Raw genomic sequence first — 27,163 nt, 5'->3', positions numbered from 1 at the left:
AACCGCAGAAGAAGAATAACGTCCGTTGTGGAGGTGTTTCACGAGCGACAGTGTCTTCTGACTCTGGGTCTGACTCCGGGTCAAAGTCATAAAAGGGACTGCGGCGGGGAGTCGTGAAGAAGCTATTTTTAAACACTGTTAAAACAATGTTTTGATAATGAGGAGCAGTGCAGCCACCGTTCCAGAGGGGGGAGCTGTGCTTCTGAGAGCGGGAGTGCGCAATATGTCACTTCCGGGTACTGGCCAATCACAAGACAGTTGGGAAGGCTCTACGCTGGCTGGCCAATCACAACGCACTCTGTCTTCTGGGTGTGAGAATTATGTCTGAAATATCACGGCTGGGGAATAGCGTCAGAAAATAGGATTTGTATCGGCTCGTTTACAGCAACTAGGAGGTTTTTGACCATAAAAACAAGTTAATGTATGTAAGTAGACCTCCATAACTAATATATATGTGCAACAGGACCACTCTATGTGACCTTTAAGCTTCTTAAATGTGAATATTATCGTTGTTTCTTTGCTCCACATAACAAAGAAATCATTAAAACTGACTCATGTTGGTTTGTGGACCAAACGAGACATTCGAGAACATCATCATTTCCAGGTTTGACAAACACGGATCAATGTTTTTTAACATTTTATGAAGCAAAAGATTAAGTGAGGAAAATAATCGTTTGTCTGGTTTGTCTACATTGGCAGAGACTATATCCAGTTAGTCAACAATGCTCTAAGCCCACATGTGTTTCCACAGTAATAATATACATGTCTCCGTGTCCTACAACTAAGACAATATGAGCAGCAGCTGTTTCACCTGGCTCGCTGCCTCTGCCATGATATAAAAGCTGTTAATCTTGCCAATAAAATCCCATTAACAAGCGTGAGTAATGACTGACGAGCATATCATCCACTGGCAGCGGTGACAGTCAGTCACTTCCTATACAGCACAGTTAGTAAAGGGGGGGGGGGGGTTTGGAGCTCATGAGCTTGTTGAAAAAAAAAAAGTCAGTTGTCAATTTTTTTTTTTTAAAGCCACTTCAACTTTTATGCGAGTTTAAAATCAGTTTGGTAATATAAGCTTCTTATGTTATATCTGTGTGCATTACAGTACGAGCACTGAGAGATGTAATTATAATAATTGTAACGGCACAGCAAATGATTTTCTCTTTGATAAATATGCCGTGATTGGCGTGTGGAGAGGTTATTAATAAAAGCACACTTCATCGGCGGCGGTGCCGTTCACGCCGCAGAAAACACGGACTGGGAGGCTAATATTTTGATGATAGAGGAAGCTTCACTCTCAGTATAATTATGCTCGCGTGAAAGCGCCAGCACTTCACTGTCTGTCCATGACACAGGACGACGCACTTCATCAAAGCCTGGATAGAGGCTCGACCTGAAAAGATTACTTCGCAAAAGCAAACGCCTGGTGACCCTGAAATTCACACTTTATTTCTGTTTTTTTTTTGTTTTTTTTCTTCAACAACTGAACATGTTATTCTTTGAATTTGTCGCACAATGCGACAAACCGCAAACCCCTTTACACGGCGGAGAGAATGCTTGCGTGTGTGCGTAGCAGCATCTAGTAAAGATCTTTGCATGAAAACAAAGTTCCCAGTCCTTTCTATTCATCTCTCATGGCCTTTATGATGATGAGTCTGACCCCCGGTGACCTTAAATTATAAAAAAAAAAAAACATAGCACACTTTTCAAGGTCTCGTGTGCACAAAGGCCGCAGAGCTTGTGAGACAGTGATCAAGGCAACAGCTTACTGTCTGCGGAAACCTTGGGAGTGAATTAGGAGTTAGATGTTATCTCATTCTTTTCACACAACATTTATTCATCGGGGCCTTATCTATACAGATGATGATTAAAGCAGCAGCGTACTTGTTTCTTTAGGCTGTGCAAAAGTGATCTTTCAAAAGACTTCAAGACCGTTTGTCTTTGATGGATAAATGTGCGTCAAACAATGCCCGCCGCGCTTTTGTGCCGCTTTAATCCAGCTCGCGGGGCCCGACTGACTGGAAAACGGGGAAGAAAAGACAGCTGAGACTCAGTGTAGGTGTTTCACAAAGACGAGCACAAGAACACCTGTTTTTACTTCTCCAGTTGTCAAGACATCCACACGCACACACACACTCACCCAGGGAGGTGTGTGTGTGTGTGTGTGTGACAAACAAAGCGTTCACTTTTGAGAAGGGAAGAAACGAGAGGACGAGCCGCTGCGAATCAATCGAGCTGTGATTCCTGTCAATGATAGAATGTTTGAACGCCAGCTCACCTGTGAGTATAAAGAATGGTAGAAGTTTTAATAGAGGAATTTTTTGTTTTGTTACTGTATGATGCATCATTTTAACCTTAAAGTTGAAATTGTTTGAATGTAATGAGAGAAAGTCGGTAGGTAGGTAGGTTTTGGTAAAATTGACTATATTAGCTTATGGCAGGGGTGTCCAAACTTGTTATAACGAGGGCCAAATTTGATAATGTAAAGATTTCTGGGGGCCAATAGTAGTCTTTAAGAGCCTTTTTCAACAGCCAAATTTACACACAAAGGCCATGTTTTATAATCATTTTATTGTCCTTTAATCTAATTATCATCTTAGATTTGGAGATGTAACCCAATGTAAATCACGCAGGAGTGGACAAATGAAACAATTCTGCATTTCTTTCACATCTGGAGTCAGATATCACAATAACATAATAAGGTAACAGGAAATGACATGTGATTGAGGCCGATTTGCTGCCGCAGTCCCTCCTGGGCCATAAATAATACAGGATAGAACTGAATCTGCGGGCCGTACAAAACCTGACCGAGGGCCATGATTGGCCCCCGGGCCGGACTTTGGACATGCCTGGCTTATGGGACCAAACGTCATAAAAAGTCATAAAGCGATAAAACCAGTGTGCGAAATACCCATTATTAATCGGGGGGGGGGGGGGGGGGAGGTCCCATCTCCCATCTCCCATCTCCCATCTCCCATTTGCACAATACTATGTCAACACCACAGGTGCCACGCTGCAGTATTGGCTATATTCCCTGTCAGATGTGGGCTTGTATGGGGCCTTTTCCACAGCGCCATTTGGAAAGCGATGATTGAATGCATTAAAAATGCAGAATTAGAAATAAAATAATTGACATTTTGTCTGGTTATAAAGGATAAGAAAGCATGCAAAGTGTATTATGTGTGTAGATCATATAAGTATATAAGTATAAGGGGGTCTCGAATGTTATTCAGGGGGGTCTAACTATCCCCACAGTGGATAAAACTCTAGTTGGTGTGTGTCTGAACAATATACAGTACATGTGTTCAACGGCGTGCTCATTAACAACAGCTTCACATTTTTTTCCCTGGAGAAGACGACGTTATTATACTTTATTTATTTCCATCAAAAAATACTTTTAAAGTCATTAATCCACTTTAAAAACAACAACAACACGTCAAACCCGGTGAATATAATTCTTAAGAGAAACAGAGCATTCTCTTCCTCACACACACGTATGCACACGCACGCACGCACGCGCACCCACAGCTTTAGCTCCAGTGCCACAAGCTAAATTCCTCAATTCATTAGAGGAGAAAAACACACAGACCAACACTCTCGTACATTCATCTGGTAAATGTGGCCTGAGGAATAATGATTTAGTGTGGCTCATATTTCACCTGAGTGCACAGGGCAAACAGTTGACTGAAGTGTTGTTGGAGAAAACGGAGGCTTTTTTTTTTTTTTTTTTTGTTGACACGGAGCAACTGGACAGACACTGTTTGTGTGCATGTTTGCGCAAATATAATATCCTAAATGTTCACAAACACTGCGCAATAGAAATAAAGCCACTGTGTGTTCACTGATATTGCGGGTGTGTATTTCCACTTGCATTATGGGAGAAGTTTAAGAATCGAATTTTACATTTTTAAAGTGGAATAATCAATGTTTGTGAAGCTATAACCTGTATTATGGCCAGCGTGAACAATATGGTTCTCTGTATTCACACAGTGGACTCTCTTTTTCTGTCAAAGCCGGCACAGGTAGAACCGAGCGGAGAAGCGAATCCGTGTCGGCTGCGGGCGCCGGGGGGGCCCCTGCCTCGCCACCCTGTGTTCGCGCGCTCATAAAGAGCTTGCACTTATCTGCCCGCCACAGCACTGTCTGTGTGCGCGTCACGTGGTCGCCGCTCACAAATCGATTGTAACAGTGGGAGAGTTATGTTTTTTTTTTCGCTTCAGGCGACCGTTTCGGGGGGCGCTCGGTGTAACGTTGAGCCCGTTTTTCTCTCGCTTTCGCTCTCTCTTATGTGTATTTATTATTTTTTCTTTAGCAAATTCCCATTCCAATGAATACAGCTTGTGTTCCAATTTAGCAACTACATATTTTTCCTTCACTTTGAGTAAATGGTACCCGGGCCCCGGACTGTTGCTCAGGAGGGAAAGTTAAACAGCTCTGTGTGAGTGTGAGCGGAACAGAGAGCGACTTTATCTACAGGAGGACGCCGTGTGCACACTACTAAAGTTTGTGTACATTTACCCACAACTAATGGGTGTATACATCTGCACACAGGCCGACACTGTGCTGTCACATACAGCATTTTATGTAACCAAAATGATGAACGTGAGAACGTTTTTTTTAGCTATAATACAGCTGAAATTATTATTGTCATTTTAACTCTGAGGAAATGAAATATACACTAATGCTCAATGTACGACTGAGATTTAGGATTTTTTTTCCAGTTTTATGTTTTAGAATTGAAGTTTTTTTCCACATCACATAATACAGTCTCTAATATACCAGAGAGAAGAATGATGACAGCATGAATTATGATGATTTATAAATCATTAAAATCCTCATACACTTGCTTATTGAAGACTTTTAGATTAGATTTGTAAGATGACAACATTTCCTTGTCAATAACCTCAAAACTTACATTTTACATACAACAAAATCACTTTTATGGTATTGATGTATCATGTTTCATGTTATTATGTATACGGTATATGATCGTTTATTATTTTTTTGCAAATTAAGCAACTAATACATTTGTTATAGACCTCAAACAATTAATCGATGAATTGGTTTGAAGCTTTTTTCATGACTAAAACAAGATTTCTAAATGTTTTAGCTTCTTAAATGTAAATATTTCCGTTGTTTCAATCATTCAAATTGAATTTTGGTTTGTGGACAAAACAAGACATTCGAGAACGTCGTCACTTCCACGTTTGATAAACACCGATTGACGTTTTTTTGACATTTTAATCGAGAAAATAATCGTTAGTTGCATCTCTACTATGTAATTCCAAAAAAGTCTCCACATCAAAAATCATTTTCCCTCTCTGTGCCTCTCTCTCTCTCTTCCTCCTGCACCTTGCCTCCTATTATCTGCTACTTTCTGCGGTTTGGATTCCTTCCAGCTGGCCTCCTTTTCTTGCTCTGTGGTTTTGTTCGCGGGGAGATTTTCATCTCGCTCCTCATCGTTGCTTGCAGATTGACAGCTAAGCTCAGGTATGAAAACAAACAGCTCCCGGATTTGACTGCTGAAAAGAAAATCCGCCGCTTAATGCCCCCTTCACAAACTCTCCCGACTCCGTCGATGCTTAAGCCCTGACAGCGATACAAGAAAAGAAGTGAAATCATTTAACTTTTATTTAACACCTCTCTACATATCTACTTTAAGCCTTTCACTGAGTTATTGTTTTTTTTTATTCTTTACCTCAGAAACAGGACGTTATGGAGACAAACACCCACATCACAACAAGCTATAATTATAACCGTGCCCTGTGTGTGTGTGTGAGAGCTCAACGCTCGGCTGCATTCGCAGACCTTGAAAAAGCAAATATCTGATGTTGTTGATACTATTGTTTTGTTTTGTTTACTGTACGTGTGTGTGTGTGTGTGTTCACTTCGGGCAGCGTCGAGGGCATGTTTCAACACAGCGGCAGTGGAAGGAGGAAAAAAAAAAAGAACGTCTCTCCTCCTTTCACGGGGAAAAGCCTCGGGTCAAAGTCTGTCACACAATATTGTTTTTTTTTTTTCCTCACCAGCGCTCGCTGCTGCTGCTGCAGGAACACACGTATTCCTTTTTCAAGGTTTTGACGGAGCAGTGTCAGAAGGTAGCCTATGAGGTGCTCGGTGTAAACTGCTTAAGGAATCATTGAGCTATCGGCACAGAGTCTCTGCAAGGCCACTCTGCCAGTAGGTACCGCGGTACCTCTTTATCTGAATGTCAGCCTTTATTCTCTCCGCGCGCCCACTTTTATTCGTTTAAAAAAAAAACCTACAGGCATGTTTGCCTTTTGTACCGATTTTAACCCAACAATTAACGTAACCTCTGATTCATCAAAACACTTAATCATCAGGTGTTTTCTGCTTGGTACCTTTGTTTGTGTTTTAATTTGGTGGACCTTGTGCATCTCCGACCTTCTTCTTTTTTTTTTTTTTTTTAATTGCCCGTATTTACATCAGGCAGACATCAAACACAGTGTGTGTGTGAGAGAGAGAGAGAGACATTTTGTAAAGGGGGAGCACAAAGGAGCCCTTTGAAATGTCTACAGTCATATGAAATGACATGCTAATTAAAAAAATCTAAGGCTGGCACTATGATAGCAGACACATTTATATTGGCGACTGTGTTGGCGCATATAGACTAGTCTCCATAACTCATCCACAGACAGCGGCAATAGTGTTTATTATCAGACTTGCCTACCTGTTTACAAACCACAGAGTAACCTTCCTGTTCCCATTCATCACAGGGAAACGCCCGGGTCTGTAATTTAACACAGCAGCTTTCAAAAGGCTAAATCATTTTAAACATTTTTACCCGCTGCACTTTGATCTACAGTAACACAAGCAGGTACAATCGATGATTTATCTCTCAGTTCATTAAGATTATTGCCAATGTATATACTTATTAGAGCATTCAAGGGCCATTTTTTTTTCGTTTTTCTTTTTCCCCTGCACGTGGAGAAAGTGTAATTCAATAATTAAGGCAAAACACTGGTTTTATTTATGCACTTTGTGAGAGAAACAATGAAGCAAATGATCTCTATAACTCATTGTTTCTTACAATATAATGAAACTGAGACTTCCTAACTTCTCCTTTCCACGGTTGACATTTAATCCCAGGTTTAAGTTAGATCTGCAACTAATGATTATTTTCATTATCGATTCATCTGTCAAGGATTTACTTGATGAATCGTTTGGTCCAGAAAATGTCAGAAAATGTACATTGATCAGTGTTTGTCAAACCTGGAAATGACGATGTTCTTGAATGTCTTGAATGTTTTGTCCACAAATCAAAAAAATATTCAGTTTTAATGATTTCTTTGTCATGTGGAGCAAAGAAACAAAGACGATATTCAGATTTAAGAAGCTAAAACAATGGATTTGACACTGGTTAAGAGAAGAGCATTGTTTGCTGGCCTTACGGCCGCAAAATAAGACTGGTTGCCACACGTTGGAAACCTCCACATTCACTCTCTTTTCGAGCATGGGTTTTTAACATACTTGTGGATATTGTTTATTTGGAGTTGTCGACAGCTCGGGTCCACGGAGCTAAAGATTCAGTAACAGAATCTTGGAGCTTGTTCCTAACTATCCTCCGTGGGCTGCAGGTGTCATTTGTGTGATATGAAGTTTTGGATCCAGGGGGTGGGTGGGATATTTTTGGGATTGTGTTTTGTTTTTATTTATATATATATATATTTCAAATTGTCTATTTGTGTGTATGTATAGGTATGTATGTAAATGTAAATGTACTTTATTTATACAGCCCTTTACAGCAATTAAATAAATAAAGAGGAAACAAATAAAAGTAATTAAAAACAGTAAAAACAATAAAATAGTGCAAAATAAAATAAGACAGAATCAGATAGAAGATTTAAAAAATGTTATGTGTATGTATATTTTATGCTCTACTTTTGTGGATTTATATACCTTTCTGTATATATATGTATATATATATATATATATATATATATATTTATTATGTTGTTCCTTAAAATAAAATAAAAATTTGATCACAAAAAGAAGCTAAAACAATCACAAATCTTGTTTCAATCATGAAAAAAAGCTTCAAACCGACTAATCAATTCTCAAAATAGTTGAAGATTAATTTAGTTTATTTCGGCTTAAGAAACATTTAAATGAAAGTATCGCCAACAACAACAAAAAGGGATAAAAGTCGATGCCAAAAGTTATCTGAAGAATTGAATCAGTGAGGGAGAGAGTACAGAACCCAGTGACAGCTTGCTGTTATCAGACAGCTGGTATTGTGCTTTCCTGTGCTGTGTAAACACAGCAGCTCTCAGTAACAGTCAGTGCTAAGGACTGAAACAGCAGCCCTGCCCATCCTCAGCCCACCTTCCTTCACTCTGTCAGAAACGCAGAGATGTTTGGGGGGAGGGGGGGAGTGCTGAGTTGAGTGCTTGATATACACTGCACGGGGGCGTTCACTGTCTCTGCGCAATCTTCGCTCTCCGCTGGCCGCCGTGCGAGCTCTCTGTTTACGTCGAGCGCGCTTTTCAAGTTCAACGGTTACCAGAGCGGCGTGAACCGCGCGCAAACCGTGTGCCAGAGAGCCCCCCCGAGCAGCTCTGCTTCGGGCGGCGACAATAAACTGCTGACAAGCATGGAGTGCTGCAGAAAAAAAATAGCATAAATGGTTGTGGAATTTCGAAGACAGCACTTCGGGGGACTGAGCTGGGCATTCCGACAAAGAGATAGGAGAGGAGGGAAATGAATGAGGAGGGCAGCCAAAGGCCTTTGTTCTATTTCAGAGTACAAGGCAGTTTTCCGAGACTTTTCCCCTGCATAGATTATGTACGTCTGATAGGAATGAGGAGTGAGCTTGTTAACATGGATTAAAGCAGTGCTTGTGTGTGGTACATGCTCGGGGTTTGATTTAGCCATTGCGGTCCTACCTTTTACATCTGCTAAAAGTTCGCTGGTGTTCAGCCTCTCCATCTTCTCTTTCCACTCTTTAGAAAGAAGTGTCTCCATGCATGACGTTTCTAAAATAAAAAAAAAAAAGAAATACCTTATTTTAGAGAGGTTGTTTTTTCGTTTCGTTACACATGTAATGTTCTGGTTTTAATTTGAATATCACATGAAATAAAGGTATTTTTTCAATGATATTGTGCTTGAAACAGTAAAGGAGACTCAGTTTGACTCAGCGGAGGAGGGGACCAGACATTGTGAGGGACAGAGTAAAGGCCACATTATACTTCTTCGACTGCATAACCACGGAGACCCCTCGAGCCTTCATACTTCTGCGTCGCGGTGACGGATACGCGATGCAATTTCTCGCCCGATCAGTAGGGGTCGCTGCGCAAGGTTGTTGTGCTTCTGGCTACAGTGAGCAATGGCGTCCGAGAGAGAAAGAGAGAGAAAGACTGTTGTTGTTGAAACAGTGGCCGTTTCTCACTTTTCTGTGTCATGGAACGCAGTTTTAAGATCATTTGAGGCGAGAAATTGGCCATTAAGAGTCTAATCAAGTGCTGTGTGTGTTAAGATATGACGTATTTATATATATATATTTATATTGGCAGTGATGTTGTCGGCGGTGATCAGCTCCGCCTCTGTGGACCCTCGGTGCGCACTGTGAGCTGGCAAAGGGCAGCTTAGCTCGGCCTGTCTTTTGAGGCGAGAAATTGGCCATTTAGAGTCTAAACATGTGCTGTGTGTGTTAAGATATGACGTATTTATAGTTTGGCAGCGAGGTTGTCGGCGGTGATCAGCTCCGCCTCTGTGGACGCTCGGTGCGCACTGTGAGCCGGCACAGAGCAGCGTTAGCTCGGCCTGTCCTGAGGACCAATCGCAGCTCTTGCCGTCTCCGTAGTCCCTTGACGGAGTGACGGACACTTACAAAATTATTTCGTGCAGTCGAAGACGACGCAGAGGACTCTGCGTAACCTACGCAGAGCACTTTACGCAGGAGTATAAATTGGGCTTAAGGGCAGAGAGACTGGGTACATCCCAAGCGTTCACATGGCTGCCAATGATGAAAACAATTAACATTTGTCCGGGCAGACAATGAATCAGAGGAGAAATGACTGCAATCTGCCACGCTGTTGCTGAGCTGGCTGATAAAGAACATGCTGGGCCAGCTGACCCCCGGGGGCCTCTGCCATCCCCACACCGCTCAGGGGTCAGACTGTTCCCATCAAACACCGGCAGCACCAGGAAAACCACCTTGAGCCAACGTCTCCTCTAAATTAAACCAGATCAAGACATCGTCAGATTAACTTAGCGTCTATTTGATGAGTGCAAAATGCTTCTTTTGTGTGCGTTTTTTTTCTTTAACAGAAATTGTCCTCGGGCTTTGTTTATTGCCTGAGGATCAAAATGCAAAACCAAAGCGGACATACTTATTATACTTGTTCCCACTGAGCCATTGGGTGTAATAATAATAATAATAATAATAATAATAGTGAATCATTAACATGAGCATAGATTAGTTTTAATAACAAAAGGACACAATTCATGAGCATTCTTAATGTTTTCAAATGATGCCACTCGGGAAGGTTTTGTGTGTGTGTTTTTTTCTTTTTTCTTTACATAATAAAGATATATAGGCAATATTTTTGGAGCATTTTCACTGAAATCAACAGTTTGCACAGTTTAGTTTATCCCACTGTAGCATCGCTCGCCCTCTGCTCCCACAAAACCAAACACCGTTCCACTCTCTCTCTCTCTCTCTCCACGACAAACACGCTGACTTCAGACGAGCGGGGAGTAACACGAGGTCAGTCGTTGTTGTGGCCTTGTTTAAGGATGGCTTTCAAGGAGATCAAGCAAGAGTGACCGTTTTTTTGTTTGATTGTCCACTTCCTCCGACGTGATGGGGGTCGACAGGACATCTTCAGCTCCAAGGTCATTATAACATTACTTCTGCTTTATTGACTTTCCAATTCCCAACTCAGTTTGTCCCCTTGACCCTATAAGCGAGGGAGAGAGAAAGGGCTGCATGCGTTTGTGTGTGTGTGTGTGTGTGTTGACACAGAGATCACAGATCTGAAAACTGGGGTTTTTAGGAGGAGGAGGAGGAGGAGGAGCAGAGCTCAGCTCTTCTTCCCTGCGCCCTGACCCCTGGGTGAGACACAGCTTCCTCTACCAGAACAACAAACTCCTCTCACATCATAATCCTCAGAGAGAATATTTGTGCATGACATTTTCTCCCCTAAAGCACAGAAAAAGGCTTGTGTTTTTTTTTTTCTTTAAAGGGGAATTAAACAAACACAGTTAACATATGTTGATATGTACTCATACGCACACACACACACGCACACGTTCATCACAGATGCTTCTCAAGCACTTGATCATTAAGGAATGCACCAACTGTTAGAGATAATATGGTGCCAGCTTCCATTCTACTCCAGTCCTCCCCCTCCCTTCCTCCCAGAACCCTCCCAGGAGAGCGGGCCGCTCCCCTTCAAATCTCCATCCCCTCCACTGGGCCAGACAGGCTGCAAAGTCCTCCAAACAGGAGAGACTACAGCTGGAATGCACCGCTGTCCTCCGTGCCTTGCACCTGGGAGAGGTGAATAATGACCCGGATTAGTCCATAAAATAACTCTCAAACACGCTTTTCAGCGTTCGAACCTTGTGAGACAAAAAAAAAAACGGGCAAAACCAAAAATGGATCTTTTGGTTGAAAAGCAGCAGCAACTTTTCTGTGCAGCAAAACGAGTCAGATATCTGGCTTTTTTCAAAGAAACCCTTCCACGGCTTATTTTTCAGAAGAATTTAGATTAATGGGAGGAATGCTATTTCAGTTTCTCAAATGCCTGTCTGTTTTCTCTGGAGAAATGATAGATGCCAATAGAAACACCGGTTAGTATCAACATGATAATAATTACTGTCAGGTTACGACACAGTGAATATCAATTTGATGTTCACTGTAAAAATAGCAAATAATGTATGATTTGGACCAAAAAAATAGTGTTCACGCTTTGCTGATTTCGATGGATCTCTAAAATTGAATGACGTGATTATTTCATGTAGAATTGGAGAAGTTTGGCCACAAAAGAGAGTCGTGCACTTCCTCTCAAAGTAGGACATCACATACTAGGGGAATTAGCTTAAACAAGAGAAGGGAGTCCAGTGAGTTTATTTTTATGTTCCTATGGGGGCTCTTAAATCTCTCGCACCCCCCACCCCCTCTTGCATTGCATTGCATTCCCTCCCCCTCTCGAGATAAAATGCTCCGTGGCTGGGGAGCAGGCCATTCAGCTGGGATGAGAATGGAATGAAAACAATAGCCCTTATCAGGCTCTTATTTACATTTTCCCAGCGTCCCTGCAGTAGACAGCTTGGCTTGTCACCAAGCCCAGATCGCCCCCACTGGACCCAGACCAACTTCCTCCAGTCTTTGCAATTCCAGTGGTCCCGATGGACGCTGGCCTGGCACAGACACCCCCCCACTCTGCAGCTAGCACAGATAGCAACATACAAGACAAAACTACTGGACTGCGAGTCCAAGATGTGTTCCCATTGAGATGGGGGAACGGTCTCTGGACGACGAAGCCTGTCTGGGTTGTATTGTGTCTTCTCTGAAAACCCTGGAAAAAGACCTATCCCTGAAATATATATGCATATATATATGTATATTATTTTTGTGTGTGTGTGGCACTCAATAGTCATCATTCATTATATTTACGTAGAAAGAAATGTAATTATTGTGTCAGTCCCAACACAAACTATACTTCTGATAAACGTGTTAACAAGTCTGACTGGAACTGGACCAAATCCACTATGACTAAGGGCGCTTTCACACCAACAGCAGTTGGTGTGAAAGCGGACTGAGACCGCCAAAAAGAGGTGGTCTCGGTCCGCTTGACTCCGCACCAAATGTCAGACTCTGGTGCGGTCCCTCTGGTGAGAACGCGAACTCGGGTCCGAACCATATTCTGCAGTAAATGCCATGGACATAGCCTACCTTGTAGGTCTTTGGAGCAATCTTCATCTCATAGTTAGCACGACCACATTCATGAAAATAGCGCGTCTCCTCTGCCTGAAATGACACGATATACGTCTTCGCCGACTCCAGGGCATCAGCAGATTGTTCTCCAGACGCAGCCGCGACTCATTCTCAAATTGGATATTTTGCCAAAATTGGCCAATACAGAGAATGTAATAAACGAAGATCAGATCAAGTAGCAATGTGCGAACGTGTTGCTCCATAGTGAGTCAAAATTGGCGCTTTTCTACCGGAAGATATAAACACATTGATGAAACGTCAATCGGACCAATTTTGGTTCGTTTGCTGTTGTGAAAGCGGACCACACTGGAGTCTTATGTTACATAATAACAATTGTATTGCCTGGTGCGGATCAAATAATCGAACTAGTGGTGTGAAAGCGCCCTGAGACTATGATGTGGTCTACTGTACGTTCGACTGGATCCAAACTGGTCTAAATGTGCAGACTTCCCGGTTCTCATAACCACGTGTTGACCCAGAAATAACAGAAGAAGACGAAGATATGACAAATATGGCAAATTCCAAACTCCAAACTGGTGCATTTTTTTTGGACAGAAAAGTCCACGCTATGTCAACTCCAAGAATTTAATATTTTAACGTTTAATGGATGATAGAAAAACAATGGAACAGGGGACACATTGCCCCCTTCTGTAGTGGAGGGGTACTTCAACAACCATCGCGTAGCTTAGATAACTTTTCATGGAAACATACTGATTGATATACTTCTGCCAAAAAAAGTAGTGTATCAGCGCTGTCATCTCGTGTGTATACAGCTTTCCTTATGCAGGTACTCTGTGATCATGTTGTAATGTGGGTGACTGGCGAACAGAGGAACCGAGACGACACCCAAATCTATCCATTAGCCGGGTAGATAAGCCTACAGCTGTTTTTATTTCACCGTATTAAAAACAAAGCTAATGATCCTCATAAATCTCAACAAAAGAATGTTTCGAGGCTGATGTGTGACATAAACAAAGCTTTCAGCACCTGGCAGTGGAGGCAGCCAGAATATCATGTTCACTGTAAACCACAGTTGTGAAGTTAAGAGGCAGGTTGCCACAAAACTATCTGTCCTGTCTGTACAGATGGAGATAATACGGCTGTGTTATGATTTCTGTTCATTGTCTTTTTCTCCATGTTGCCGAAACCACAATCTGTATCTCGTTGACATTTTTTTAATAACTCAGCGAGATAAAAAAGAAACTTTATTGGATCGAGCGCTCGTTCTCTTTTAAATGCCTGTGGTTGAGAAGCTTTCCTCAGTCCAGGACAGTTTTGTTTGCACATTTCTGATCGTTGTAAAGTGTAGAAAAGCTCAAATGACAAATCAAAGCAGTTACTAACAAATAAACAATCCTGTCACTTTGCAATTGGATTGGATGATGATAAAGCACCTAGACCGGAAGTTTCAGTTAACGCTGTTTTTTAGTGTGTATTTGCGTCATTACCTTGTTTAAGAAGCCCTGAAGGTTCTAAACAAACATTTCAGCCACTGCTGAGAGCGCTGTGTTATATTGTAATCTCGGGCTCAGCGAGATCTCTGAAAAAACCCGGTCCGGTTACGTAAACACCGGTTCTCCGGAGCAGCTGATCCTCCTGCTCCGGGCACTAGTCCGGGCACATCCGGTTGCGTACATGGAACCGCAGAAGAAGAATAACGTCCGTTGTGGAGGTGTTTCACGAGTGACAGTGTCTTCTGACTCTGGGTCTGACTCCGGGTCAAAGTCATAAAAGGGACTGCGGCGGGGAGTCGTGAAGAAGCTATTTTTAAACACTGTTAAAACAATGTTTTGATAATGAGTAGCAGTGCATCCACCGTTCCAGAGGGGGGAGCTGTGCTTCTGAGCGCGGGTGGCTGAATAGTATTGGCCAATCACAAGACTCTGTCTTCTGGGTGAGAGAGTTGAGTCTCAAATATCGCGGCTGGGAAACAGCGTCAGAAAAGAGGATTTCTATCGGCTCGTTTACAGCAACTAGGAGGTTTTTTAACCATAAAAACAAGTTAATGTATGTAAGTAGACCTCCATAACTAACATATATGTGCAACAGGACCACTCTATGTGAGCTTTAAAATGAACGACACCAATCTGCAAATAGCTCTCCATGGAGATATGAAGTATAATGTGTGTGTGTGTGTTATGTAAAAGATCACACAAAATCTTTCACTTTTACAGATCAATCTATCAGTAAAGGTTTGATTTACTTAATCTGTTTATTCCAGAAAACACCCACGGTGTTTGCAAACAACTACAACTGCTGCCAAGCGCAAAAAAAATGGTTTGTCCCAACACGCAGCAGACGGTGATTTATTACCCCGAGTTGTCAGCAATGAAAATGTTTCAACTGTCTGCCGCTACACACTCAGCTTCCCTGTGCGCACTGTTCTCCGGGGAGAAAGACGATACTTGTGTTCGAGTGTTTGTTGTGTTGAAAAGCTGCTGGCAGAGGAAAGATTTCCATCTACGAGAGTCAAATTAGCCATCAGTCAAGGATAACAGACTCAGGGACCTCCCCTTTAGCATTGGCCTTGTGTATTATATACCAGTTGTCCCAGCCTCTGGGGGGGGGACACATGTAATTACCAAATCAATGATCAGCTGACACTGACCATGGAGATAAAGTCGCTTCCAGGATGTGGCAAACATGGGAATAATGCGATTTTTCAGCGAGTGACAAACTGTGAATGTACTTCACCTTGAATATAATAATAATGATAATATAATAATCGCATATTTGAAATGTTTCAATGCAATCACAGAGCCCAAAGTAATCATTGTGATGATTTTGTGATATTTTCGTAATCGCAATCTGTCGCAAAATTAATTTAAAGTTTAAGTTTGGTCCATAAAATGTCAGAAAACATTAAAAAAAACGTTGATCAGTGTTTGTCAAACCTGGAAATTACGATGATGTTCTTGGATGTCAGTTTCAATGATTTCTTTGTCATGTGGAGCAAAGAAACAAAGAAAATATTCACATTTAAGAAGCTAAAACAATCAGAAATCTTGTTATAATCATGAAAAAAGCTTCAAACCCATTAATCGATTATCAAAATAGTTTACGATTGATGATCGATGAATTGATTCAGCTCTATAAATATGTATTAGTTTCTTAATTTGCATAATAACTAATAGTAATAATAATAAAATGATCATATAATGTTTATATATTCAAATAGCCAAAAACATGACACATCAGTACCATAAACGTGATTTTGTTTTTGGTTTATTGCTCGGAATTTGTTCAAAAGTGTGAGTCTTTAAAAAGTAAGCAAGCGAATGAGGATTTTAACGATTTATAAGCCCATAATTCATGCTGTCACTACTCTCCTCTCTGGTATATTAGAGACTGTATTAGGTGATGTGAAAAAAAACTAATTTCTAAAACATAAAACTGGACAAAAAAAAAAACATCCTAAATCTCACTCGTACATTGAGCATTAGTGTATATGACTTTTCTGTGGACACAGATTCCATCTTGGAGCTAAAATGACAGAATCAAACACTGAGTCTCACTCAGACAATGATGAGGCTGACGTCTAATTTCCCGTCCACTCGTCAGTTCGGGAGAACGGGAAACAAATCAAAAGTCGAGATTGATAAAAAAAGAAAATAACAGTGACACACTCCAAGGAATCCTTTGAATATCTTAATCACAGACACACTAAAAACAAGACCCCATCATCACACCAAATAAAACATAATAATTACAAGAGGCAGGCAGGGAAGTGAAAACGCCGAGAGAGAAAACATGTTTTTGTCATTCAGCCGGTAGTCCCCAAGACAACAGCTGTTGGATGCAGCAAATACTCCTGAAGTCTCCATAATCATGGCGTTATTGAAGTGAGGACAAAAAGGGCACTAATTGCAAGGGAGCAATCGAAACGCAATAGGTTACACACCCGGGTGATGCCGCACAATGCAAACGCTAAAGAGGGAGCCGAGGTGGAGGGTGGTGGTGGAGGGGGGGGGGGAGTCGTTCTGAGCACAACAGTGTGTTGTCGCTCATTTTCAGGCAATTGCCTTTCGCACGTTGTCAACAGTTTTGATAACCTCTAGCATCTCCGGAAGACTTTTTTTTTTTTTTTTTTTGTGTTGTTGCATTTAAATAATCCAAGCTTTTTAAAGTGTAATCACCAGTGTTGGCATGCGTAAATAAAGAGGTCCAGCTCCTTCAGATTCTGTCACTGTGTTATGGAGCACCTGCACCTGGTGGTGGTGGTGGTGGTGGTGGTGGTGGGCTGAGCTGACACCTAATCATTATTCCACTTAGTGAACATCTCTGTTAGTCACCTTCAGTCTTTCCTGCTCGGTGATGTAAACAGTTGCTATAAATGTAATGCAGGTAATCAAGAGGAGCTGCGCGCGTTTATCGGTGGTCGAGCCGGTTGCCAATATCGGTTGTTAAGGCTGTGACTTTTTACGACGAGGAAATTGAGAGGATGCTGTTGCTCTGAGGGGCTAATATTAGATATTATTTAAATAATAATAATAATAATAAAGTTAATTTTCTGCAGTCAGAATACAGTTTTTTTTGTGACACTGTCACATTATTGTAGTTCAAAAATTAAAATAGGGTTACGAAGCAAGGTGATATTTTTTTCTTTAAGAAAAAGGTCTTATTTCATTCAAAATGCCAATTTTCAAAGGAGATTTTTCAGTCAAACTGAACAACCTGGTGCCAACTAGTGGCTGGAGGCTTAAATGAAACACATAACCACTGTAAAGAATATTAACGGTAAATCGATAATGGGTGTTTCAAAGAATAAATAACAGCGTAATGCAAATAAATATCAGGATATTTTAATGCGTTGATAATTTCCTTGCACCTGTAGTTGTCAGATTGTTGAGATAATTCAGTTAAAATGAATAATTTTTCATTTTTGAAGGTTTTAGGACGAGTCAGTGTCTTATAAAGATGTCAGCACATAGAAAGAGGGAAAAAAGCAAATTAAATGTGCTGGATTTGTTGGGCTTATATTAGATATTATTTAAATAATAATAATAAGGTACATTTTCTGCAGTCAGAATAAAGTTTTTTTTGTGATACTGTCACATTATTGTAGTTCAAAACTATAATAGGGTTACGAAGCAAGGTGATATTTTTTTTCTTTAAGAAAAAGGTCATATTTCATTCAAAATACCAGTGTTTCATGCACAAATAATATGCAATTTTCAAAGGAGACTTATCAGTCAAACTGAACACCTGGTGCCAACTAGTGGCTGGAGGCTTAAATGAAACACATAACCACTGTTAAGAATATTAACGGTAAAACGATAATGGGTGTTTCAAAGAATAAATAACAGCATAATGCAAATAAATATCAGGATGTTTTAGTGCGTTGATCATTTCCTTGCACATCTAAGTTGTCAGATTGTGTCTTATTATAGACAAGGAGTTTAAGAAGAAACCTTTGGAGAAGCTTAGACAATGGATGATAATAGATCAGCTGTTGAAGAGAGAGGGGGAAAAAGCAAATTAAATGTGCTGGATTATTTTATTTTTTTACCTCAGGCATCTAAAAGGTGCTGCACTCCGAAAACCAAGGACCTGTCCCTCATCCTTCCCCTTTATTTGCACTGGCCAACGTGTTAATCCCACCGCGTTGACCCCGGGCCGCTCTGAGAAAGCCGTATACACACACACACGCAGAACCCTGACCTCTCCAAATAGGACATGTGTCTATCAAGCATGTATGAATTAACCGCCCCCACGAGGCCTCACCTCCTGAGCCCGAGCAGCACGTGACCTCTCCCAATCCATTTTACTGCAGCACTCGGTGGCAATCAGGCTTGAATTATTAAAGTGAGCAGTGAGCAATGATCAATTCATTGAAGCCCCTTGCTTACAGACTGACTGCCCCGGCCGTACTTCAGCAGGAATGACATTGAGAACACTCGAGTACGCTTCCAGACAATGCACATAAACGTGAAATATGACGGACCCGATATGTCAATAATCATGACTGTACAGGAGGAGGCCATGTCTGGGCTAATCCTACGGTGGTGCTGTTTGGTTGAAGATAAGGTGAGCAGGTCTCCGAGGCAATACCACCAATACTCTATACCACATTTCCTCAAGGAGAAATCCCATAATTTAAACGTTTAATAGCAGTTTTTCTTTGTACGCTACTGTTGAAAAGTTTGGGGTCATCTATATATTTTTTTTTTTCACTAAAAATCACACTTTTATTCATCAAAAGAGTTGCGAAATAAATAGAAAATATAGTCACGACATTGACAAGATTAGAAATAATGATTTTTATTCCAAATAATCATTTTGCCCTTTCGTCAAAGAACCAGCAAAACTGTTTTCAGCTGTCCTAACATCATTGCGCAAGGGTTTTCTAATCATCCAATAGCCTTCTAACGCGATTAGCAAACACAGTGTACCATTACAACACTGGAAATGGGCCTCACCTATGTACATATTAAATTAATAACCAGACATTTGCAGCTAGAATAGTCGTTTACCACATTAACAATGTACAGAGTGTATTTCTGATTCATTTAATGTTATATTCACTTCAAAAATAAGGACATTTCTAAGTGTTCCCAAACTTTTGAACGGTACTGTATATGCGAAAAAACGTTATCTTGCAGAAACACGACTGAAGGCACCGCAGCTGCCCTTCAAACTCTTGTTTTATTGGCAACAAACAAAGTGGAGAGCGGCAAAACAAGTCAAAACAGAGCGGAAGATTGCAGCGAAGTTTGCAAGTCAAGGAACCTGGAAGACCGAGGAGGAGGAGGACGAAAAAAGGAAGAAAAAAAAAATCAAAGCAAAACTTTGCGAGGAAGAGATGAGGAGCCAAGATAAACCAGCACTCAGAGCCCCCAAAACTGCAATCTCCCCTTTAAGCTGGAGAGTGGCAGCTGGCAGAACAGCTGGTGAATAGGATTAATGTCAGAAGAATGAAATAAAACTCAACATATGTCCGAGCCTGAGGTGTTGGGACTGTGCGTGATTGTGCCCCCGATGGATGCCATGTGTGCAGCTGGAAGGAGCTGCTGTGCTGCTTCGCTCTCTACCCCACAAGGTCACTTTTAAGAACTAGGACCATTAAATGCTTCGATAGCAGAATGAACTTTTCTCTCTCTCTCTCTCTGCTTCAAGGGGGCAGAAGAAGAAGAAGGAGAAAAAGACTAATTTTCTTGTTTAATTTACTCAATGGTTTCTTTAGTAAAAAAAAAAAATAAGGTCAAATAATAGTTCAGGTTTTATTACAATGGAGGAGAATTGTCTGCGATTTAATAATGAACATCATAAAATGCTTTTTTTTTTTTTTTTATGTGTTCACGTGCGGCCATGTCTGCGTTTTTGTTAATTAGAAAAGGAAAAAAAAAAAAGTGGACATTACTTCTCAGCAACGCTCATGAGATGAGCATTATGGGTAGAAATACGCGGACCTGTATTCAGTTCCTAATTTCCATTTGATGTTGGTAATCATTAGGGTCCACACACAGTAATAAATTATTATAATTTCGCGCCGAAATGAAATTACTGGGTACCTTACGTGGAGAGATTTTTTTGTGGGGGTACCCAGCAATTTATCTGTCAGATATAAACTCGCCCGCTAATCAACGCTGGGAAACATTCACATTTATTCATCTATGTTAAATTAATGGACGTGCGAAGAAAAAAACGTGGAGCACTGTGATCATGGCTGTTCAGCGCGATTTAGTAAATTAATGGGTGTCTGACTCTACATGAACAAAAAGAGACTAATAGGATCCACATGGATGCATTACAATTTGCCATGAAGCCAAGTGACTGCCATAGACACATCCAAACTTTATTTCATCGTAAACACTGGACGATGGCGCCACGCTTCACAGATTACACCATGAGACGAGATATTAAAAAAAAAAGCACAAATTAAAAGGATAAGCTGGATGATATACTGTAATTTTGGCGATGAAGAGCACTGGGAAGGGCTTCTGTTTTGCTCGAGTGTATGCATGTGCATTCTCTTTTTGTCTGGGACCAAACTCATAGGGCCTGATTTACGTGCAAAAAAAACGTGCGCAAACTGGACTGCGCGCGCAAATTTGCGTTGATGCTGATCTACTAACAGGGCGCAAACGAGGAGCGCGTCCCTCAGAACGGGCAAAACAGCACTCACAACCCATTTAGCAGGTATCGCCTTAATGCATATGCAATGTGGGGCGTTTACACACAATTTTGCGCGTGCTGGGAGGAGAAAATGTAAATATGTTATTTTAGCACGCGCAAAAAGTGATTTATCAAACCTGAAACTGATTGGGTCTATATTTAGCACGTTTAAACGGCAGGTCTTAACTGGCACAGCGGTGCGCGGACATGGCTGCAGTTACGCACATTATCATATGAGAAATACATAAACAAAAATCCTATTTGTAAATAAGGAAATTATGCTTTTCCAGAGCATGTTCAACTACGCTTTCACAGGTGACACACACATTCATTCCTTATTTGGTATATCTGAATAAATTAAATATAGATATCCAGAGGAGAAATGCACGTTTGTACTGGTATGGGCTTACCTTGGTCTGCGGTTTGTGGTTCAAGGAGGGGTCGTAACATACATAGTCCATAGTTTTCTTTGTTTGATACGTCAGGTAATGATGGAGCTGTCCAAAATACCGCCGCAGGATTATAATAATAATAATAATAAAAATAATAATAAAAGGTCCTATGGACCTGGGGAACAAGGATGTCAAATCACTCGATCTCAGTTATCTGCTCAACGTCAGCTGTACTTCCTGTTCAGTAGCTTCAAATGTCATTCTGCGCTTCCGTTAAGTCTGCTCTCTCTCCATGTTGACAACCATTTGACTAGCCCAAAATCCTCATTCAAATAGGGCGGTCTTAACCACTTTTGCGCCTGTAGTCAATTGCGGTCACAATCTTAGTAGTTCACCCGCAAAACGCAATCCAGCAGCAGGCGCAGTCTTTAAGCTTGCGCGCGCAATTTAGCGCTCTCTATATATTTGGAATCTTAGTAAATCAGGCCCATAGTGTTCTATTCCTCAAAATCTGATTTCACAATAAAGGAGCCCTACATCCTAGTGTTTTTTTTTAAACTAGAAGCATCACACGTGGACTGAAATGTAAAATTTAAATTGCACTTTGGGTCAGTTTATACAGTTTAAGCATTTTAAAACAATCCCACCTGAACTAAATCTTAAAATTATGACCTTAAAATAACTTACATTTACCAAACTATACGTCAGTTCTTTATAGGATGACCATGGCAGTGTGGATTCACTTGACCTTGGGTTTGAATTCAACTCTCAACCCAGATATTGTGAAGAGATGGAATATTCTGACCCATAATTCATTTAATATTCTCGTGGATGTCTGTCCACTGTCAAGGAAAAGGACACTATTGTGTCCAGGGTGTTCAAACATCTCCACTTCGCTCCATGCAGTTTCGCAGGCGTCCAATAGATCATATTTAGAATATTCAGAAGAAGAACAGTCGGATAAAGGCATCGTTTGAAATCCATGCGTTGTTTTTCTTCCATTTCATTTAAGTAAATGAGAAACTTAATTGCACAAAAGCAGTTTGTTGAATTTCACACCAACTTTGGCAATCTTTACCAAGATGACAGCTTTTAAAAAACGCACACGCACTGATTACTATGCTGCTGAGACCAAAGGTCAGTATTTATAGATGATGTAATTTATCTTCGGAGCAAGAAAATAGTTCTTCAGTTCATTTTTAAAAGTTTCAAGAGCCTCTTTTGTAACATGTCATACCAGCACTAGCATTTTAACCACTTGATCGACTGTATTGCTGAAAGAAAAACACTATTATTTTAAAATCGGATTGTTGGTTCCTCTATAGCACTTATAGGAAAGCACAATTCCAAAGTACTTTTAAAGGTTAAGCATTCCGATTCCTCGAAAGTTTGTTTTCTCCACCACTTAAGAGTCTCTTATGTGCTGCTGTTCAAACCCGGGTAAAGCAAGAATAGACGCTGTAGTTTTCCATTCATTCAGCTCTTTCCCTTTCGCTGAAAACACAAAGCTATTTGGACGAAGACCCGCTGAGCAAAGATGGAGACATTTTCTTGTCTCCATCATGAGCGACTGAGCTCATGAGACCTGCTCACGACGGGCGCACGCATCGTTGGCTTTGTTGAAACAAAAGTGCCGCCTACCCGGGAATGAATCAAATAAACTGTATAAGGTCTAAAGCAGTGGTTCTCAAAGTCTTGATACCTGAGGGCCAATTTAGGAACCCAACATTGGACTGAGGGCCGCCAAAGAAACAATAAACAAAGAAGAAAACAGAAAGAAATCCCATTTGTAATCATTTTAATGACCAGATTGCAGTTCTACAGTTTAGCGTTAAGTAATATAAGCGTTAATATAATGTAATTTACTGGATAATTACCCAGTATTTTGGCCATTGTTACCTTACCTTCTAGTAACACATTTCTGTTACCATATATTTACTGGGTAAATAGCTTGTAATTGGGGGCTGTAGCTACCTGCTTATTACCAGCTTATAACCCAATAATACACTAAAATTCACCATATAGAAACCAGGTAAATACTCAGTATTTTTGTTTATACTTATTGGTCTGTATCCAGTAATGTCCAATAAACATTTAACAAGCTTAGTAGCTCCTGGAGCTGCCAGAAATGTTTCTGCGGGCCGCCATTGGCCCCCGGGCCGCACTTTGAGAACCAATGGTCTAAAGAATAACATGACATGATAACATAGTATGAATTTGACAATATAATCTTATGTTAAATTGTACTTTTAAAATGATGTATTAGTTCTCCTGATATCTAGGTCACATCCTCTGGAATTGAAGATGTGTTTGATCACGGCTGATTAAAGAGTCTATTTGTTCACGTCAACATTACATTAAAAACAATGTAAATCACGTTAACGGAGACACCCTCGCTGTCGTGTCTGCTTATGTCGAGGTGGATCTCTGGGCTGGATGACTGACGTACCTGTGACTTACAGAACAAGCCTGAAATGTGCGTCTGAAATCATTAGCAGGGCCACAGAGGCTGTTTGTGCCCAGGGTGTGAGTTACACTCCCACTATTTTCATCCTCGGTCAGATGACACCGGCTCTTTTGTCAAGTTATGTGTGGAGAATGCTTGAGAGCTGAATGCCACAGCTAGGACAGTGATACTGAGCTGGCACACAAGTCTCCCAGTGTAACCCTGCTGCAGACTTTCACACACACACACACACACACACACACACACAGCAGGACACATGTGCCCTCCCTCTACCCCCATCCCATTGTGGAATATCCCCTCTTCTTCACATATTTCACTCATTTATCTCACTCGCCGCTGAGCCCCTCCCTCTCTGTATATGTCACTCTTCTGATTTCTTTTAATTGAAAACAAACCAAAAAAACCAGGCTGATGTTTCCCAATTCTCAGCGTCACAGTCTTAGCGTCAAATATAGTCACATTAATGGCTTCTGGTTTCTTACGTGTCAGCGTTTCACCCCCTTTAAATACTGCGGTGTCACATAAAACAGTCAAGCCTGTTACAAACTGCAGCTTGACTTAATCACTTAGTCACTTGCCTGCAACACTGGGCTAAATCTATTGTTTGCTTTCTTATTTAAACCTGGAGAAAGAAAAAAAAAAACACTGTGTTTTACAATTTCCCAAAATGCCACCGTTATATGCTCAGTTCATTTTAAATGCAGCCGATGAAGCGTATACCTACACCCCGGTGTGTGGGTGCATGAGTATATGTAAAGACAAACAGGCCTCTGTGCAGCGCTGGCTGTGATTTGTCTCCCAGAGACACCCGTTTCCTCCTATCAAGAGGTTCCTGTGCAGCCAGTAAGCCCGGATCACAATGGGAGTTTTGTGCTGCGTTGGTTGCAGGAGGAGAGGGGTGGGGGGGGGGGACACGCACTCAACAGCTGAACCCTAGGAAGATGGCCTCTGGAATGCTCCAGAGCAGTTGCTACTGTTGACTAATCGGAATATGAGAAGTGGGGAAGGTGATCTTGAATGCAAAGAATTGCACATTGAAGAAGCAGCTGCTTGTTTTGTCATCTGAATGACCAAGGCAGCAGAAAGGAGTCCCGTTTTGAAAGAGGAGGGGGGGGGGGGGGGGGGGCAACGAAATCTGTATCTTAGCTTGTGTAAAGTGAAACCTGTGTTGGCCTCCATCGTACAGGGGACGTGTACACTGAGGCCTCTGCATTGGAACACACTGTAAATGGATCATTCGACCGTGCACCCACTCTGCTCTAACTGTTCCACTCTTGACATCACCATCCCAAAAAAAAGTTAAAGTCCTCAAGATTTGAGATTTGGCTGACACCACGTAGAGGTGTTGCAACCACAAATTCAAAGATATCACCTGCAGCCAGGCTCCTATTAGATAGAACAGCTGACAATCTGAAGGGTAACGCAACACCTTTGCAAAATTGACATCGTGTTCTATTGAAGAAGACCCCAAACTAGTGATTGAGACATTATCTTTTCCTCTTAAACTGGGGCTAATTTTCCCCAGTGGATATTCACTATATTTACACTTTCACATTGGCTTCAACAGGAAAATCTGAAGACTAATTATTGATTTACGGTCCAAGACTTCTTCTTCTTCTGCATCTCCTTCCACCAGAATTTTGACATCAAACACAGATTTGAACACATCAGCACATTTTCTTCTCTACTGGTTTACTCATTTCCCATAGATTTCCATTCAAGTGGACTTTTTGCAAGCAGCAGAGTCGCAGTCCCAGTGGCTATTCAATGTATTTGCACTTTCACGTTGGTGTCAACAGGAAAATCTGAAGACAAAGTCAAATCAAATAAGAGTTTGGACAGAGAATGTTGTTTCTATGACCTTTCTTTGAGATACCATGGTTAAAAAATGCCAACAATGTCCCATAGGAATTAATTAAGAACAAAAATCAAATGTGGATTAAACTATTATTATTATATTAGATTAAAATGGCTGGTTTCCCTATTCAAAAGCAGATTAGATGTAACAGTTCGGGTAGCGTGAGAGACAGAAAGTGTTGATCTCTTCACCAGGTAAGTGTAACAAGATGGGAGAGGAAATGGTAAAAGGGAACGGGACAAAAGGAAGTAAAAGAGCGGAAAAGCAAAGAGTGTAGAACAAGGAAAAAGGGTGGGAAAGTGAGATTAGGGAGGAGTGAGGGGCACGGTATCTTTCTTTTTTTCTTTTTTTGGTGAAAGTTCACATGTCAGCGTGGCAGCCTGCCCGCGGCGTACAGCCCGAAAAAAATCTATTTAACGTCTGCTTCACAGGGCGACAAGAGGGTTGATTGGCAGAGAGCAGAGAGCCCTCGCTTTTGATCATGTGCCTTAACAAGCGATTCCAACTCATGTCTATTCAGCCTGAACAGATCTACATTACCTATTCAAACAAAAGTGACAGACCAGAGCACTGCTCCGCTGGGCCGGTGCACCGTGCCACAGGCTAACAGAGAACACACACACACACACACACACACAGGAAAGTCCTGACTGGTGCACACATGGGCAAAACTACATCAGTTATTTAATCAAATATATAATTTGCAAGTAGGTTTTTTTGAAATCACGTTGAGGAATTAAACAGGAGATTATTAAGGGAATAGGTGACTGATGTTTGGCCTGTGTGTGTGTGTGTGTGTGCTCTCAGCCTCACACAGTCTGCTCGGATGCTGCACTCAGAGGCAGCATATAGAGCAACGTGTGAAGTGAAGAATGCCTCCCAAAAAAAAATCTGCAATCAAGGCGACTGGATTTCCAGCCCTCATTGCATTTGCATAGAGTCAGAGGCTCATGCACGGATCATTATAACAAAGATTCCTATTAATTAGGTGGGATAAAGCAGAACCAGATGACATGGCAGCTGGGATGAGAGGAAGTGGGGAGAAGGGAGGGAACTGGGGAAGAGAGGGGGGGGGGGAGAAGGAAGAAGGTCTGTTTGGGGAGAGAGGGGAGGAATATATGGCATAAAGCGTGTGAAATTATACTAAGGAACATCATAATCTTACGAAGAAATCATTTCAAAATATTTTTTTTTTAAATGCACAGCAAGTAAATGCTGCTGCCAGGAGTCTGTCAATCAAAACACTAACAACAGACCATTTTGAGTGTTATATATACACAACATATAATGGGCCAATTCCAATTCCTATCTTAACCCTCAAGCTCAACCCTTAATCTTAACTGGCCCTCAAAACCAAGTGTTGAGGG

At 41.2% G+C, this 27,163-nt stretch overlaps 1 protein-coding gene across 4 annotated transcripts in view; it reads right to left on the bottom strand.

Moving 5' to 3' along the window:
* Positions 1-27,163, bottom strand: part of sox6 (SRY-box transcription factor 6) — a 172,080-nt gene that overhangs the window by 70,970 nt on the left and 73,947 nt on the right. For 3 of the 4 annotated variants that reach the window (XM_083890973.1, XM_083890976.1, XM_083890974.1), the window contains one exon: positions 8,907-8,996. The exons of the other annotated variant lie outside the window; for it this stretch is intronic. In XM_083890973.1, coding sequence (XP_083747099.1) covers positions 8,907-8,996 — 90 coding nt within the window. The remainder of the gene's footprint in view (positions 1-8,906; positions 8,997-27,163) is intronic. 4 annotated transcript variants of the gene reach the window in all.

The sequence above is a fragment of the Microchirus variegatus genome (assembly GCF_963457635.1).
Source record: "Microchirus variegatus genome assembly, chromosome: 6".
In the NCBI taxonomy this organism is placed as follows: Eukaryota; Metazoa; Chordata; class Actinopteri; order Pleuronectiformes; family Soleidae; genus Microchirus; species Microchirus variegatus.
This window is presented reverse-complemented; position numbering and strand designations above follow the sequence as displayed.